Here is an 18,651-nt window from a genome sequence, read left to right as displayed (position 1 = left end):
TTCACAACAAAGTTTTGGAAGGGGATTCTGGCCCACAGGACTTCACCATCTCTTAGTACCTTCTGCAGACCTGTAATGACACAAAAGTTATGTAGACTATACCTTTCATAAAAGTCTGCACGAACAGCGCCTTGCTGAACCCCTGATCAAGGATCATCATCTTCCCGAAGGTCTCTGTGGTCATGTCGGGGACGTCCACCTCCTTCAGCTTAAGCACCACCATCTGCTTCATCCAGGGCTCCATGGTGGGGAGCCTTTCTGCAGGCATGTTCGGCTTCACTGACACCGATGGGCCTGGTGCCAGCCAGGGGGGCGGTGGAGATTGAGGGTACTTTACCCAGGGTCTCAACGGAAGTGGCAGGAGCTGGGATCTTCTTAGCTTTGCTCTTCCCCATTGTCGTCGAGGAGCTTAATAGGAGGTGCTTCAGAGGTTCTTCAGCGGCTTCCTTCTTGCTCCCCGGTCTCTCCACTCTTACAGCCTTTAAAAAAGCCTTTTAGCATCTACCACCCAAAGGCAGAGTGGGGGAGGAGGGAGGATTGCCAACTTGTTCTTTGTGGGGGCTAAGCTACTAACCCAGTAGCAGTAAGCAGGTGAAGCCAAATTGAATTGACGATCCTGCAAGGCCGAGCATAGAGTACCCCACAAGGACCAAATGGCTTGGATAGAAACAAATGGTTCTCAACAATCTAGCTGGAAGCAGGGACACCTCTAAGGGCTAAGGTTGATACCACACTTGATCTTAACCAAAAGGCCAAGAAGAGAACGCAGAAAGCAATAATCTTGTTCAAATTACCTTTGGCTGCTAATCATATTACACTTTCGAGAATTTTAGTCATGTGAAGAATTATTTGTATTTGTTGTTTTGCTTATGGAGTTTGCTAGTTGCTCTTTGCCATATGGAATACAAATGGATATGTGACTTTACTGTGAGCATATCATTGTTGTCATGGCCCAGTTAGGCTTGGTCCATAAAAGGCAATACAGAGGAGCTCAAAGGAAGCAGACACTCCCAAATAAACATTGCCCCTGAGCAGATACAATTAGCCAATTAAGTGGTCACTTTTAGATATCTTTTTTGCACCAATGGACAGCTTTACAATCTTTCAAGGAGTAGTCACTTTTCATACCATCTTTTCATAGCAGCTGTAAATGCAGTTGCTGTAATATAAAGTTAACACCTGTATGTATTCGAACACTAAGAGCAGTAGAGGTATTCAGAAACAAGACAGTAAGGATTTCCCCACAGATCTGTTTCTTACCTTCCCCTGATTATCATGTTTGGGAGACATCAACCCCGCAGCCTCGCCAAACAGAGCCAAGACAAATTCATTCTGCAGCTCACTTCTCAATATGTGCTGTGTCAGCAAGGCTGCCTTATTAGTTAGGTTTGTTTATGAAACCACTGTCTTGCCAGAAGGGCCCGGAGCAGTGAGTTGTTTTTTTTTTCTTTGAACCTGTGCATCTTCTATTCCAGATTATGTACACTTCCCATATTGGCAGAGAAATACATTTACAGCAAGAATAAGCACAGCCATTATCCACGGAAGTCAGAGCTGAAAATCTGAAAGATATTTCCTATATAATGCAATGCATGCATGGACATCCATTTGCTGTCCCCTATTACAGATTTTTACATTTGAAATTGTAGCTGACATAACTGGTAATTGTGCACAGCCTATCATGGGTCAAATGCAGGGACTGTCTTTGTATATGCCTGGCTGCCATGTCAATTCTCTTTAGTCTTCAATACCCATTTGTAGGCCTTAAATTCATGTCAATTTCCCGCACACATGTAATAAAGTACTTTAACAAAGTATGGATTGGCCAAGTAACTTATAGTTCCATGAAAAGGAGAATAATGGCCATGTATTTTTCTTTGGATAGATGTCATTAAATGGAACTCATGTTGAGTAAAATCATGTTTTAGGGCTCGTTCACACTTGGCTGTTTTACCAACGCTTGCCAAACGCCCCTATAGCATTTGGCAAGCGTTGGTCCGGCGTTTACCGAGCGTTAATAATGCCCCACAAACGCCTATAATGCAGTTTGAGTGGTGTTACCGCTCCGCAACCGCATCGCAAACGCCAGCCGGGCGTTTGCAGAGCGGCACCATAGACGAGAAAAGGAGGCTTCAACGCTTCCTGACTCGACCAGAGGCGTCCGTTTTGCCGCGACGCAATGCAAATGCTCCCGTTAGAACAGCACCATGTGCTGTAATGTGCAGAATTTGCAGAGGCGTTTGGGAAGCGGTAAAAACTCTTCCCAAACGCCTCTCTGCCGCCTGCACACAAAGCTAGTGTGAACGTAGCCTTAGTCTTGCTAAAAGGCTAGGGGAAGCTTCCTCATTATGTTTTCCCCAAGAGAGTTGCAGCTTATCTTCATTCCAACATACCCGATATTTCTTTGCCATTGACAAACCCCAACTGAAGACGTACACGCGTACGAAATGTGTTTTGGAGGAGCCTGCGAGACTTGATGTCATGCCGCTGGATCACGGAGGTCCTGCGGCCATTATTTCTATCCAGCTGGTTAGTGCTCATAGCAGCTATATAGCTGTCACCACATATTGCTGTTGCTGTTTTATCACCTAGCACTTTAGATATATGCTTGGCATTTCACATGTATGGAGATATCCTTTTATACGTTTATTCATATCATTCAATAAATACTTATGAGTATACTACACTATGGGCATTTCCATCTTTTGCTTTATACTGAGCGCTTAATCCCCCAGAGCTCTCCCTGGTGACCACCTTACCATATTGAAGAGGCTGCACCCGCGTCCTTAAAGGGGACCTCCAGTTGAATATTCCCGATGACATCCATCTTTTCCGGGTCGATTCCATTCCTATCCTGAGAGGGACCCATTGGCAGACCTCCATTTTGTTACACATTGCGCAATACTTTTGCGCGTCTGGTGAGTGCGCACTTTATCTGTACTTTGCCTCTCACCTATCCCTTGAAGAAGTGGTGTACTGAGATATCTGAAGTCACGTGGAGCTCTATATATCTATTATGAACTTTTATCATATATATATATATCTTGTGATATTTATTGAGGACTATTTATATTTTAGATTTTAGATTTTTTATTGTTAGCGCTGCACTTTTTTCACTTTACATGTCTCTTAGAAGGTTTATATTTTTCTTTACTGTGCATAGCTGCTGATTTATATTGAGCGCTCACTGAGTTGTTTATCCTTCTTAGTTCCAACATACCTGATATTTCTTAATGCAAAGGCTCTGTTCACTTAGGTCTGATTTTTTAGTGATATCATGTTAGCGACTGTGACACATATAGTTATATTTGGTAGCAATTGATTGCGCATTTGGTGAGCTTTGTGCATTCATTATCGATTAATCTCCCCTGCATGCTACACTGTATTGCTCTGGATGTGTAATGGTCATTTGTGAATGGCTGCACCCAGCGTTGAACTTCTGGTCATTGAGATCCTACTGCCTAACTAAAAGTAAGATAAATGGGCAGGCACTGCCTCACCTCCTCCAGTGAGTTGAAATGTAAAATGTTCATTTTTGACTAGGATATACATTTATAACAACTCTTGGTCGTTTGTAAAATGCTACTGCAGCATTAAAATTAACCGCACAGTCAAAAAAAAGTGCAACTTGTAACATCCAAGTGAAAGAATTTTTTGAATTTTTTCTACATGTTGTTGTTATATCTTTCATTTGGATGTTATAAGGTGCACTGAGTAAATACAGCTGGATAAAACAAAAAATATATCTGTCTTCATTTCAGGCTACAAAGCAACAAAATGTAATTATTTTAAAGGGGGGTGATTCTTTTCTATACCCACTGTATATTCTGTTCAGCATGGCTTGGTTCAGGGACAGGACAAAGCCTTACATATCCCGTTGATATTGCTGCATTTTTCTCATTCCCTCCCCTCAGGTGATGCAGAGCAGAGTGGACCTGTCTGTCAGACATTTTCTCGACCCTGCAGATGTTGCTGTGATTTGAGTTTCTGGGAGCATTACGCCCATACAGTATGCCATGTGTAGGCATGGCTTACTTCCTAGAGATGGGGGAGCATGCACACTGTGGTGGCAACTCTGCAGCAGCCCAGTGAGCCCACAGATTGTTGATACTAAGGGGGAGGATGCGTTACTGACTAGCAGGATCAAAGGTGATTTCATATAAGAAAAGTAAAATTCGAGAAACAAGTGTCATAGAGAGATTTTAAATAACATTGGGGATTACTATTTTTTGTTTGGGGGTTTACAAGTACTTCAATTCAGCAGCACGTTTTTTTAAATTATGTTTTTGTACAGAGAATACAGAGGCCCTAGCAAAAAAATGAATCTCGATAAAATAGTTGTACATTATACCATCAGGATTAGTTAACTGTTTTAATCTGTCTAAAGATCCTCATTAAGACTGCAAATCTGTTTCTTATTTTCACTGATATCACATTTACAGAAAGAAAAGACGTTATTTGATGTCCTCTTTTTGACATTATAGCACATTATATCTTAAATAACAGCTCTTACTATGGATGAGGAACTGGTCTCATAGCTACTAATTTTAAGCTTCACATTACTGAACACCCTCTGGAGTGATCATGAACTTCATACCAGGGAGCAGAGCCCTGCCTCTATGCCTTCCCTTTGTATGCAGCAAGTCTAAATCTAACTGGCATTGTGTGTTAACAATAGAGTCAGGATAAAAGGGAGAGTTTGATTCTCAAAGGGGAGCTGGCACAATAGAGGATGAATAGGGTTCCCCGTTGACCACAGATAGGCATATTCCACTTCTCTTTCTATTTTTTCTAACTTGGCATTTAAACTTTCCCAGTAAATGGGCTGTTTAGAGTGTGTTCTGCAGCTCTGGCCAGCCTCCCTGATCGCCTTTGGGCAAAAAGGGTTCTGGAAGATATGCCCTGTTCTGATGGAGCTCCAGGTAGCCAGGAGAGGGATAAATAAATGACGGCAAGTAGTAAACACAACAGTCAGCAGCATGCAGAGCTTTAAAAACACCAAACAAAAGCTCTGAATGCCATTGAATGCGCCATTGGGAGGTTCAGCTGATTAAGGCTGTCTGTTCCACGTTAACCATTTCACAGATAGTCATTTCATTATGCTGGTAAAAGTCCAACGTCTAGCGCTGAGTTAAACACATACCCTTTATGTCCCAATAAACGTTAAGTGCACTCTAGATGACAAGATGTCCAACACCACCACCCCCAAGTCATCTACAACAATAAATGTAATAAGGTTTCATGTCTTACATTGATGTTTACAAACTAAATTTTTTACTGCATGGTGTGACGAGCTGGGACAGCTTGAAATCCAGGATGGCGTACAAATTTCCTGGGCAAGCTAAAAGAGCTGCTTTCAAAACTTCTAAGGTGGTCTCCTATTATATTTAAGCTGGCCATACACTAGTAGAATTTTTGTTAAAAATGTTGGGTTTTAAAAATGTTTGTTTAATTTTCTTATTCTTAGTGGAGTCGAATTGATGTTTGTTTTCAACCTCTGTCACATGGAATTTTGAAGAAGCAGGATGGAAATTTTTTCCTGAAAGAATTTCTAGCAGTATATGTGGCTTTCATTTGGCAAAGGCAATTCATTCCAAAATCGAATGTCAAAAGCATCCAAAATTTTGAAGTTTGCAAATGAAATTTTGAAGTTATGATATTATGTACTGAGAACTTTCATACAAATATTTGTAGAAAATCTGCTACTGTATTGCCAGCTTTATTGTTTCAAATGCCAGTGCAGGAGGGAAGTTCTTTGATGAGCTCATCTTCTAACTAGTAATACCATCTCAATTCCTCCTCACCACTACATTTGTGTGCTGGAGCCTTTAAAAAATAGCTGTTACTTTAGGGTAAGGGGAGTATTTGACTCTCACTCCTTCCTCCCACACTGTAACGTTTCATGTCTGAGCAGCTAATCACCAGGTCTGAGTGATGTCACATGGCAGCAGGGGAAACTAATAGCCCTGTGTAAGCTACAACACAGACTGACTTGGAGCTTATGCAGACTTTCTGGCAAGCAGATTGGTGAATAAACATGGGAAAGATAAGTATGAGCTAGAGGGGGGAGTAGGCTATCAAAAGAACCAAAATATGGACAGCACAGTGGCTAAGTGGTTCGCTCTTCCGCTTGGAAGCACTAGGGTTGCCGGTTCGAATCCCAACCACGGCACCACCTGCCTGGAGTTTGCATGTTCTCCCTGTGCCTGCGTGGGTTTCCTTCGGGTACTCCGGTTTCCTCCCACACTCCAAAGACATGCTGCAAGTTAATTGGCTCCTGTCTAAATTGGCCCTAGTATGTGTATGTATGATTGTGAGTTAGGGGCATTAGATTGTACACCCCTTGAGGGTTAGGGACTGATGTGAATGTACAATATATATGTAAAGCGCTGTGTAAATTGACGGCGCTATATAAGTACCTGAAATAAATAAATAAAATAGTTTATAGTATTATATATGTATATCTATATTTGCTCATTACATATACAAGCTGTACTTCCTGCTTTGCAGTGCTACACAGTGATTCTGCTTCAGTCCTTTTCCTCATAGTGCAGGATTTTGAGTAGGCTGACCTGTTACAAACAGTGCACTGCCTATGTGGCCGATATGTTATTTCAACAACTACAGGATGATAATTAGATGGAGTCAAATCTAAGGCCCCCCTCTATAAACATGCAAACCTCTTTATTTAATGCAGTAACAAAATTAGGCATATAAAATATATCATATCAAAAAAGTACATCAAAAATCACTTTAACCACCTCCCGTCCGGCCGTTGTATATAAACGGCCGGACGGTGGCACTGCAGGGTCGGGTGGCCGTCTATAAACGGCCTCCCCGCACCCTGCTTGTGCGCGCTCCCTGGGAGCGCGCAGCACCGCGATCCGGTGCCCGCTGTGTCCTCCGGACACAGTGAAACACCGATCGTCGGACGGGACCTCTGTACGAGGTCCCGATCATGTGATCACTGATTGGCCAATCCGTGATCACATGCAAAGTAGTAAGCAAGATGTCACTTCTGACATCATTGCTTACTACGTGTGAAATCTGTGAATGATCACAGAGGTCACATGGTACAAGGCTATTCACAAAAGCCTTGTACCATGTGACAAGCTGTGACCAATCACAGCTCACTCAGTACTTCTCAATGAGTGCAAGAATGCACACAGAGAGAAAGAGAAATGATTGCTTTTACATCCTATATGGGTGTAAAAGCAATCCGTGTAAAAAAAAAAAAAAAAAAAAAATCTTCATCACCCCCCACAAGTAGTAGTGTCACCATGGTGACAGTATGTAAAAATAAAATAAATAAATAAAAAATAATAATATAAAAAAATAAAATAAAAATGTAAAAAAAAATGTTTAAAAATTATAATTTTTGCTTATAAACTAATTTGGATTTTTTTTTTTAATAAAAAAGATAACGGAATAAATTTTGGCTAAGATTTATGATGAAATATTAGTTATTTGCAAAATGTTATAAAAAAAACACTTTTTTTCAAAATTTTTGGACATTTCATTTACATAGCAAAAAAAATACAAATCCCAGTGGTGAATAAATACCACCAAAATAAAGCTTTATCTGTCTCAAAAAAATGGTAAAAAATTCATTTGGGTACAGTGTTGCATGACCACGCAATTTTCATTCAAAGTGTGATAGCGCTAAAAGCTGAAAATTGCCCTGGTCAGGAAGGGGGTGAAAGTGTCCGGTCTGGAAGTGGTTAAAGGCATATACAGTGTGCTTTCCATTGCAATTGTTTTACACCTATTTTTTTGAGATTTGTTGCAGGAGCTTCTCGAATCACAGCGTTTCCAACCCTGCAGTTGCTCTCCTTTTATGCTGTCACTTTCTGTCCAGGTGACCATTTTCTCCATTTAAAACCTTTCAATATGGACTTCTTTCTCATGACAACTGTCCAAGGGTGATATTCCCTCACTTTGGAGAGAGTTTCTGTCACTTCCTGTTAGAAATCTCCAGAATGGGGCACAAGAAAAGTAATTAAAAAAAAAAAAAAGTGTTTGAGATATGTTTGTGGGTGCACCATCCAATGGCTTTCACTCAGCATAAGTAAATATGGCATATAAATTTAGATTATATGTAGAAATAAGGGCATAAAAACCTTAACGCACTTTTACGCAAACTCACATTCACATTTTTAAAAATAATAGTTTCCTTTTTAATCCCTTTTCTAAAGAGACAATTAAATCAGAATATTTTCTATTTCTCACTTTTTTTTGAAGGCATGCTATTTTTATTGTTGAAGTAGTAATCAAACACGAAAAAAAGAAAATATTAAGATATCCCCAGAGACCCCTTAGTGTAAATTCTACTCGTCCCACAGACTAGCCTGTTTCCTGTGGCTAGCTGATAGCCAGGTAAATGAATGTGGGATGTGAATGGGTAAGGCCACAGGGCGGAAGGGCCCCCCTGCTGTACAGAAGAGGTTCTCTGGGCCATTGCAGAGACAGTGCTAGCTGTGTAATGTATGAAAATGTATTCTCATCAATATTGTGCAAGTAAGCTAAAGTGCCAGACGATGAATGCATTCATGAGGCCCATAGATCGGCCTATTGATAATACGTGCTGAAGGTGAGAGAGGGCACAACTTCATGGTCATTCACAAAGCCGTCCCCCATCTGTCTTCCCAGAAGCCTTCAAATGAGACTAATAGGGTCGGAATGTTACAACCAAATTGTATTTATCAGTTCTCCTTTGTGCAGTTCGATCAATAATGTTCGTACAGTCAACATGAAGAAGCATATGTCACATTATCATCATGTCCGGGCGGACGTACATTAGCAAACATCAATAGCTAAAAGGCAAGTTACACTTCAGTACAACTGTTCAGTGTTCTGCAACTTTGTAGGTAATAAGGGTTGATTGTTACACTCCCTGGATTTACTCACAGACCTCAAAGAGAAATTTTATTCTTATCAAATGTTTTTTTAATGTATAACCCCATTTCCAAAAAAGTTGGGAAGCTGTGTAAAATCTACATAAAAAGAGTAATTGGTTTTCTAGTTGTGAAAGCTGACCGTTTACCAGGTGAAAATATGTGGTGCATCCTGAAATGAAAAATATGACAAAGAAAACCCTGGACTGTTGAAGAGTTAAAATCCTATATCAGGCAAAAATGGGACAACTTTCCCAAAACTCAAGCAACTGGCCTCCACAATTTCCAGATGTTTACAGAGTGTTATTAACCACTGCCAAGCGCCCGCAGTCATTTTACTGCGGGCAGACAGCTCGTACAGGCACAATCGTACCTACCTGTACGTTGCACCCTCTTCTGGGTTCCATCTTGCACGCGCCCGCTCTGTTTTTGAGTCCTGTTGCTGCCATCAGTTTCAAAATTGCCTTATTTTTTCTTAAAATGGTACATTTTCGCACTTTAAACATATATTATGTTTTCTATTGTGAATATATTATGGGTCCTTGAGATTTGCAAATCATTGCATTTTTTTTATGCAGATTGTACACAGCATCCCAACTTTTTTGTAATTGTAATAAAGATCAGTTAATGTAAAAATATAATCACTATGTGCTAATATTTTTTAATGTTCTTGTTTCTGTGTATAATGTGTAATTGTTTTAGGTGCATGGAGCAACTATATGAACTCGTGCTTTGAAGTGCTGCACAGTGGTATTGCTTTACTAGTCCTTTTCACAATGCAAGTATATGAGTCTTCTGACTCGTTTAGAACAATGAAGCCCTAGTGTGGTTGATATATTGCCCCAGAAGTTGTTAAGCCACTAGGCAGAGACATTGTAGTGGCAAAACTACAAATCCCTTCATTTACTATAAGAACAACAATAATAATTTAAAAAACAGGTGAAATGTGAGAGTCACTTGAAAAACATTGCAAAATATGCAGTAACTTTAACCCTTCCTTCTCCAACTACGAATTTGGACTCTTGCCACACCTCCTTCAGTGAAGTATGCTGAGCCTTTTTAAGCAGACAAAAGGTCCCCACTGCAGGCCCTGTCTGTGGGGTGGACATGATTGGCGCAGCTCAACAAGGACATTCTATACCATTTTCATGTTGACCTAGATAATGCTTTCTTAGGGCAGGTGAGAAGTAGGAGGCATTCTTTATAATGTTCTTAGCATTCAGTTAGTGTGTAATATTCTTGGTTAGTAGTAGTATCAGAGCAAAAATGCTCTTCACTACCTTCTTAAACACCACTGAAACAATGCGTCTATGATTTGCTGTTGACACCACTGGGGCAGGAGGTAAAGTGGTTGTTCAGTGTTGACATACAGTGCTGTGAAAAAGTATTTTGCTCCCTTCTGGATTTTTTTTTATTTTTGTGCATATTTGTCACACGTAAATGATTCAGATCATTTCATATTACATAAAGATAATCCAAGTAAATACAAAATGCAGTTTTTAAATGATGATTTACTTTATTAGGTTAAAAAAGCTGTCCAAACCTGCCTGGCCCTCTGTGAAAAAGCAATTTCCCCCTAAACCTATTAACTGTGGAGGATTTTCGAGTTTTTGAGGATGAACAGCCTGTTTAAGGTCATGCTGCAGCATCTCAATCAGATTTAACTCCGGACTTAATTTTAAGGGGTTTTTTTGGCTATTTAGAGGTGGACTTGCTGATGTGTTTCAGATCATTGTCCTGCTGCATAACCTAAGTGCTCTTGAGCTTGAAGTTATGAACTGATGGCCAGGTCGTGAAGCTGCAAAATTGCCCCAGACCATCACACTGCCACCACCACGTTTAACTGTCGGTATGATGTTCTTTTTATTAAATGCTGTGTTTTTTTTATGCCAGATGTAACTGGACCCACACCTTCCAAAAAGTTTAACTTTTGTCTCATCAGTCCACAGGATATTTGCCCAAAAGTCTTGAGGATAATCAAGATGTTTTTTGGAAAACATGAGACAAGCCTTTGTGTTCTTTTTGGTCAGCAGTGGCTTTCGCCTCACAGCTCCCATGGATGCCATTTTTGCCCAGTCTCTTTCTTATTGTTTAATCATGAGCACTGACCTTAACTTGAGGCAAGTGAGGCCTGCAGGTCTTTAGATGTTGTTCTGGGTTCTTTTATGACCTCCTGGATGAGTCATCGTTGTGCTCTTGGAGTAATTTTGGCTTTTTTGTGGCATTGGCACAGTAAAGGCTTCTTTCTAGCAACTCAACCATGCAGCTAATTTATGCTCAAGAATCATCTTATCGTGCTCCTTGAAACAACCAACCTTTTCCTGAGCAGCCTGTGTTTTCTCATGATGTTGCCTGTGGGTTTTTTTTGTATCCCGAACAATTCTTCTGAAAGTTGTGGCTGCAATCTTTCTTGGTCTTCCTGACCTTGGTTTGGTATCAAGAGATCCCTAAATTTTCCACTTCTTAACCACTGACAGTCCGGCCCATGTATATAAACGGCCAGACAGGAGTAGTGCAGGAGCGGGTGGCTGTTTATAAACGTCCTTCCGCATTCCCTGCCTGTGCGCGCTCCCTGAGAGTGCGCTCACCGTGATCCATTACCTGCTGTGTCCGGAAGACACAGTGGAACACCGATCACTGTACGGGATCTCTGCCTGAGGTCCTGATTCATGTGATCAATGATTGGCCAATCAGTGATCACATGAATAGTACTAAACAAGATGTCACTTCCTGACATCATTGCTTACTACTTGTGAATTGTGTGAATGATCACAGAGGTCCCATGGTACAAGGCTATTCACAACAGCCTTGTACCATGTGACAAGCTGTGACCAAACACAGCTCGCACTGTATTTCTCAATGGCTGCAAGAATGCAGCCAGAGAGAAGGAAAATTATTGCTTTTACAGCCTTTATGGGTGTAAAAGCAATTAGTGTAAAAAAAAAAAAAAAAATCTTCATTACCCCCCACAAGTAGTACAGTGTCACTATGGTGACACTGTACTGCTAGGGTGACAGTATGTTAAAAAAAAAAACCCAAAACAGTAATATAAAAAAATAAAAATGTAAAACATTTTTGAAAAATTATAATTTTTGGTTATAAACTACTGTAATTTGGGTTATTTTTTTTTTTTACTAAAAAGATAGCTGAATACATTTTGGCCAAGATTTATGAAGAAATATTATTTATTTGCAAAATTTTATAAGAAAAACACTTTTTTTTTCAAAATGTTTGGACTTTTTCATTTATATAGCAAAAAAAATAAAAATCCCAGTGGGGAATAAATACTACCAAAATAAAGTTTTATCTATCTCAAAAAATGCTAAAAAATTCATATGGGTACAGTGTTGCATGACTGCGCAATTGTCATTCAAAGTGTGATAGCACTGAAAGCTGAAAATTGCCCTGGACAGGAAGGGGGTGAAAGTGTCCGGACAGGAAGTGGTTAATAAGTGATTGTACACCCAGTGTACAATTACACTAGCTGCTCATTTCAATCATGTAGAGTTATTAACTTTGAACATCCGTCAATTGATGTTAATTACAGGCAGTGCTTGAAATTGTGTATGCTATCAAGCTGCAAATGACCATTAAGGTGGTGAAACCAAGGGTTTCTCAGGAACAGTCTTGCTGCCAGTGGAACAAATTGTTACCTATGTGGGGCAAAGGAAAGGACTGAAGTAGCACAGTTGCACTAAAACTACCATCTGGGGAGTCTCACAACATTTCCTTGGGAAGGCAACGTGTTTGAGAGCAGGCAGATGCACCCTAATTGCTCAGGGATATAACTGCCTCAATAATTATCCTAATTCCCTTGGATCTGGGCAGTCATTGGGCATTGGTAGGGCACTGGGCTTGTGAAACACTGAAATGTTCCTCCATCAAGGACAAGGGGACATTACATTGTAGTTCATATGTTTCCACTTTAAGGCTTGACTATGCAGGTGATTTTGATAGTTTGCTACACTTGTTTGCTTATCCTTATTAGGCTAGAGCTACAAAGGAGAGCCTAGTAGCCCAATTTAAAGTAGTTGTAAAGCCTGAAGGTTTTTTATCATGTATTCTAAAAAACCTTCAGTATGCAGCTCGAAATGTGCACGAAAGCAGCTGCTGTCTTGGCTCTGTGCCTCATTGGCTCAGAGAGCCAGTGAGACAGGGAAAGAGGTCTTATGGACACACAGCGGGACTCGGGAATGAGCACACACGAGTGCCCCCATAGCAAGCTGCTATGGGGGCACTTGGCAGGGGGGAGGAGCCCAGAGAGCTGACAGGGGACCCTAGAAGAGAGGATCGGGGGTGCTCTGTGCAAAAGCCTTGAACAGAGGAACAGGTAAGTATGACATGTTTACAGAAAAAAAAAAGCCTTTAGTATCACTTTTTAAGTAGCAATTGATCACTAAACAGGTAGAATAATAGCATTCTATGGAAGATACACAAATGTTATGCAGTAGCAATGAATCTTGCGTGATTGCACAGTGCTGCATTTGTATGCAGTTGACCACTACAGGATGTTAACACATGCTACTTGTTTAGCTTACTCCATTCAATCACTCAAGTGATGTAGTACGTCTGTTTGGCTATCATTTTCTACTGCCTGCCAATCTACTGTGTTGCTCTAGCCAGCAAATATTTCAAGTCTATCTGAACCCATAAACAAAATTTTACAATGTTGCAGCTTACCAGTCCTTAGATATAGTGGCTGCAATTTTGTTTCTTTGGCTTTTTCTCTTTAGTTCCACCTGGCAATCCTGCAAATAACATACTTTCTGTCCCTTTGTGTCTGTCCTCATTTCTTTATGGTATCTATGGAATGTACCATGGTTGTCAAATAAGCTGGACTTCAAACCTGTCTGCCTTTGTTGATGTCTGTTACATTTTAATAGGATTATTAGTTTACACAGTAACAGTAAAGATATGTGTTCTCTTTTCATCTCCCAGAAAGTGACAAGGATGTTGCATTTCTGGCAAGATCAACAGGTACTTTCAGTACATGCTGGAAATTTTATTAGGCTGAAAAAAGAACTCTAATGCAACCATCATATCTAAGGATTAGTAGAATACAGTGTACAAAATTTTTGTTTTGGGGTTTTAATGCTTTAAATTTCTCTGCAACCAGAGACTAAAATATCTTTTGTATCTTAGCCTTTAAAAGGCTCCCTTTTAGCTCTGCAATCCCTTTGCTGAGACCAGCAACTGGAGTTGTACCTGTAGCACCACCAGAATTCCCACTTGAGATTGCTGCTTGCTTGTTCAGTGAATGTGGTTTGTTAAAGGGAGGTCTATTTTTGGTTCAAAATGGAAAAACCTTTTAAGTATGATCTTAGGCTAAAAAAGGCATCCTCTTTCATATGGAAACTTAACTGATGGAGCACCAATCTTATGGTGGCCTTAAGAGGCCGTACATTATCTGCATGGCCCTTGCAACAGTTGCACAGATGAATACTGACACATGGTACTGCCCACAGATGTATTTCTTCTTTTCTTGGCAATATTTCAAGAAATTTGGGAACGCAATTTATTTTGGCACAGCAACGTCAAACGACAAGCAAGACAATTCAGGAACATGTCTTTCTTAAGACAACGTCTGACGATGGTGATGATAAACCTGTTTCTCACTTTCTTGTTATCATTGATCTTTATCTTTTCTTTCCTTGTAAGCTGTCGACAATGTACCACCCACTTCTCCTTCCTGCCCAGTGCGCATTTCTCTCGCCAACTACCTTCTTTCTTCTTTTCCCATCACTCTCTCGCTCTTTTTTATTTTCGAAAGCACCAGCGTCTCAGTGTTTCTCGGCCTTCCATCCAGCATTGATCTCCCAGTGTTTTTCTTGCTCATGTTTGTTCGGATAAAGGCTGTCTCTCCGATTGACAGCACTGTTGCCTGCAGGCTTGTTTTTTGCCAGATGTGTAGTTACACGCTTTAGATGTGTCAAATTATTTTCGGGGAATGTGGGAATATTCCGCGGGGCGGCTGTCTGTGTCTGCCTGTTATCGGCTTTTAAAAGCACGAATGGAAACAATCCGCTTTCTCTGGTAAATCATCTTCTTTTACACAAAAGGGGAAAAAAAAGTGTTTCTACCGTCTTGGCACAGCTTCTTGTTTTTCATTAGTCAGTTGTTAATTAGTCCCAATCTGAGATTAGGCTAGCTGGATACTGCAGGCGTTTTATGCTTTTGTTTGAGGGGGTGAAAACTAATCTTTTTTTATGGGGTGTTTTTTTTAATCCAAACTACATTTATGTATGTAAGTGAATAGTTTTATAAGGTACGGTTACATGTTTTAAAGTAAATCATTTGCATGGTTGTCATATTTACTGGGTGTGTTTAATGCATTTCCTTCAAACTCTATAAGACCCAACTGAAATTTCATTTTAAATTAGCTAAGTACATTTCCATGTGCATCAAAACAAAAGTTGTGTAACATCTTACAGTTTATTTTCTTTTTAAAGCAGCCACAGCCTGGGTAGAAAAGCCTAACCGGGTAGAAAAGCCTGTCCGCTGCAGAGAAGAACCCTTGCTCTGTATGTGGAAGTAATGGTTTTTCTGTGGGTCCATCATATCAACTGCTGAGTCAGACCTATAGCTCTAAAGTTAGCAAAGCTCACACGTCTGCTGAATAGAGAGCTTGAGCTATGTCAAAGCAGAAGACATGTCAGACCTCTGCAGAGAGACCACTGCTTCCCACACAGAAAGCAAGGATCCTCCTTCACAGTATGCTGACAGAAGACAGGCTTTTCCACTTAAGGTATAGTTTCTTTCTAAGGAAAGTACACCTACTGTTATATTTTCCAGAATCTTGCATACAATTTAAAGTCAGCACTCCTTATCCCATATACCAGTTCCAAGTCAGTGACACAAAGTATTAAACACAGCAAGTCCACACAACAGCAAGACAACTCACATCTACAGAATAATGCCTCATATACACAGGCCTACTTAAGCATTTGCCGTACAAGGGACGAGTGTGCCCACATTGGAATGCACAGGTAGGTGTTCTGAGCATCCCCATGCAGGCTGCCCTTTTCATGTCAGTTGGCATACAGCCACTGCTCTCAATTTGACAGCTGTTTGGGTACAGGCGTTTGTCCCCAAATGCAGACAGTGTGCATTTGTATACTTGTCAAATTGGAAGCAGCAACTGTGTCCCAATTGACATGAATAGGACTGCCAGCATGGGGATGGACAGAATACCTATGCATCGCCATGCTATTAAACATGACCCCGCATGGGCATACACTTAAGTACGTTTATGTGAATAAAGGATAAGACATTAGCAGTAGCACACTTTGTTTCCCTCTTGAAAAGTTTCCTTTAAAGTGGCACTTTTTAAAAATGAATTCTTTCAGATTTGCAGCTGATGTCTCTATAGAAACTGACACTTCTGGGTGTGTTGGATTTTGAGTCCCCTACTGCACTCAATGGTTCCTCCCGCTGACCTCTATGTTGCTACTGTTGACTTTGGTTGTGTAGGGATTGTCATGAGGAGCCACTGAAAAACAAGATATAGAGTGTTTTCATTAGGACCTGATGCAGACTGACATGTCATGTTGCAGTGTGCTAAAAAGAAAAACTGGTTAATGCTGACACAATACTGTCTGTAGAAAATGCACATCACCATAACATTGCCATTGCTGACTTTCCGTAAATGTTAATCACCTGGCCATGTCTGCATTTAGTACTTCTTCGTCACAAACCTGGAACAAATTTTCTGAAAAATCCAAATTCCTTATATCTATACTTGCTCCCAGTCAGTAACTCAGGAAGTATTGAAGCCCATTTATCAGCCTGAGAACAAGGCAACTTGCATTTTTTTCAAATAGAGATTAGCAGTGCCAGCCTACATATTTCTTTCCTAACCGCTTTTCCTAATTCATGGATTTTAGTGTGAGCAAGTAATACATTGGACACTTCACCAGCTAGAAACTGGTATTACAGCATTGTTAATTGTTTTATATCTGTCAAAAGTGTGCTCATTGACCCAGAGGGAATTTGGAAGTGTACTGGCTGTACAAAGTTGTATATTGTTAATACTTTAACAACTGATAAGGAGTATATAACATGTGACATGGAATTTAGAGTACAGCGAGTATGTAACATACTGCACAGCTTACAAAATAGAGCAGTCCAGAGTATGTCAAGTCAAGCACAGTATATAGAGAAGAATGGTCAGACAATGTCTTACATACACAGCCAGAATGGGCAGACTTTCCTAATGTAAACATAGAACACTGTCCACAGCACAGATCACACTAAAGTGCCATGCAAGATTATTTGGATGGGGCTACCTTGCACTCTCACATTTTGGGTTTATGTATAATAATCTGCGATGATGTAACAAAACAGTCTTTGTTTCAGGTTACTGATCATGCCACAACTGCCCTTCTGCATTACCAGTTGCCTCAGATGCCAGATGTAGTGGTCCGATCTTTCATGGTAAGAATGGACTTTTATCATTTATATTTATAGCTGGAAAAATAATATTGTATGCTTGCTGAATATTATAACCAGCTACAGTGTGCTTAGTGAGCATATATTTTGGCACATTTCACACTTAGATGGTTATGAAAGGTATTCATCTTTTAATTGTTTTCTGAAAAGTTGAACTTATACTTTAATGAAGGTGTATTTATAATGTTTGCATAGCTTGGGGCTTTCTGAACTACAGTTGCCATACTAGGATAAGCCACCTAGATATTGTAATGTCTTCAGCCAGTTTGATGGACTTGCATTGACTAATTGCAGTGGTAAAACTAGATCCCTTTTCACATATTTTATCAGAAAATATGGTTGCCCCAATGTATATATAGTATAACCAGAGGTTGCCTTCAATGAAAACTGTATTTCAAAAAAGCTTGGTAGATACAGAGATATAGGTAGCTATATTTTTATTTAAATTTTCACTTATTTTGGTTACGTTGGGCCTTTCCCTCCCACCTACCTTGACCCAACTAAACCTAGGCATACACTGTTAGTTTTCTTTCATTTAAACTGAACAAAAGAAATTTAATAGATTTCTCCATCCATGTTCCATGCACCCCTTGCTGGGATATTGTGTAATACCCCAACAGCAGCTCTATCTGGTTGCATACAGCTGCTGCTCATCTGAACATTTTCCACCAGGCTCCTTCAATAAAATTCATTTGAGCAATCAACTTTTGTCAGGTGGAACAGGGCCATCCACTAAGCGAATTTCAGACAGAAACTATCCAAAATTTGCTCAATATATGGCCAGCTTAACTCTTTCCTAGCTACATACAGTATATCAGAGCCTAGCCATAAAATACCCTTTTTTAAAATATTAGACAAAGCAGTCCTCATAATTTATCCCAAAGCAGGAGCATACCTTTTTTTTTCTTCTTCTTTTGTCCAACATTTGTTTTATACTTAACTGCTAATTGGAGTCATTGCATTTGATGTTAACATAGAAGAGCTGCAAGTTACATCGATCTACTCCATTTTTTCTCATCTTGTCCCATTATGAAGTTAGCCAATCTGGTCTGACAGGTGGAAAGGTCTCATAATCACCAGACTAGGGAAGAATCAGCAAGCAGATTCAGTGTTTATTATCAGTAGGGGGAAGGAGGGCTTCTTGATTGATCTGTAAAACTCCAGCTGAGACCAGCTTCCTAAACATCTGACAGACATTCAATGGAAGTGTCAATATTTTGGTTCTTCCACCAATCAGCAGAGCACTGAAGCTTATAAAGTACCGACATGTCTTAATTACCTACAGCATAGGGTCTGCTTTAATTTCATG

At 40.1% G+C, this 18,651-nt stretch overlaps 1 protein-coding gene across 1 annotated transcript in view; it reads left to right on the top strand.

The window, feature by feature from the left end:
• The window catches only part of MED27 (mediator complex subunit 27), a 424,633-nt gene that overhangs the window by 397,949 nt on the left and 8,033 nt on the right, over window positions 1–18,651 (top strand). The window contains exon 7 of the mRNA XM_089675114.1: window positions 17,250–17,327. Within this exon, the coding sequence (XP_089531240.1) occupies window positions 17,250–17,327 (78 nt within the window). The remainder of the gene's footprint in view (window positions 1–17,249; window positions 17,328–18,651) is intronic.

This window comes from Staurois parvus, unplaced genomic scaffold, assembly GCF_062004578.1.
Source record: "Staurois parvus isolate SC_StPar_1 unplaced genomic scaffold, SC_StPar_1.0 ptg000154l, whole genome shotgun sequence".
NCBI classification, from domain to species: domain Eukaryota; kingdom Metazoa; phylum Chordata; class Amphibia; order Anura; family Ranidae; genus Staurois; species Staurois parvus.
The sequence above is the reverse complement of the archived record's forward strand: the minus strand, read 5'-3'. Positions and strand labels throughout refer to the sequence as shown.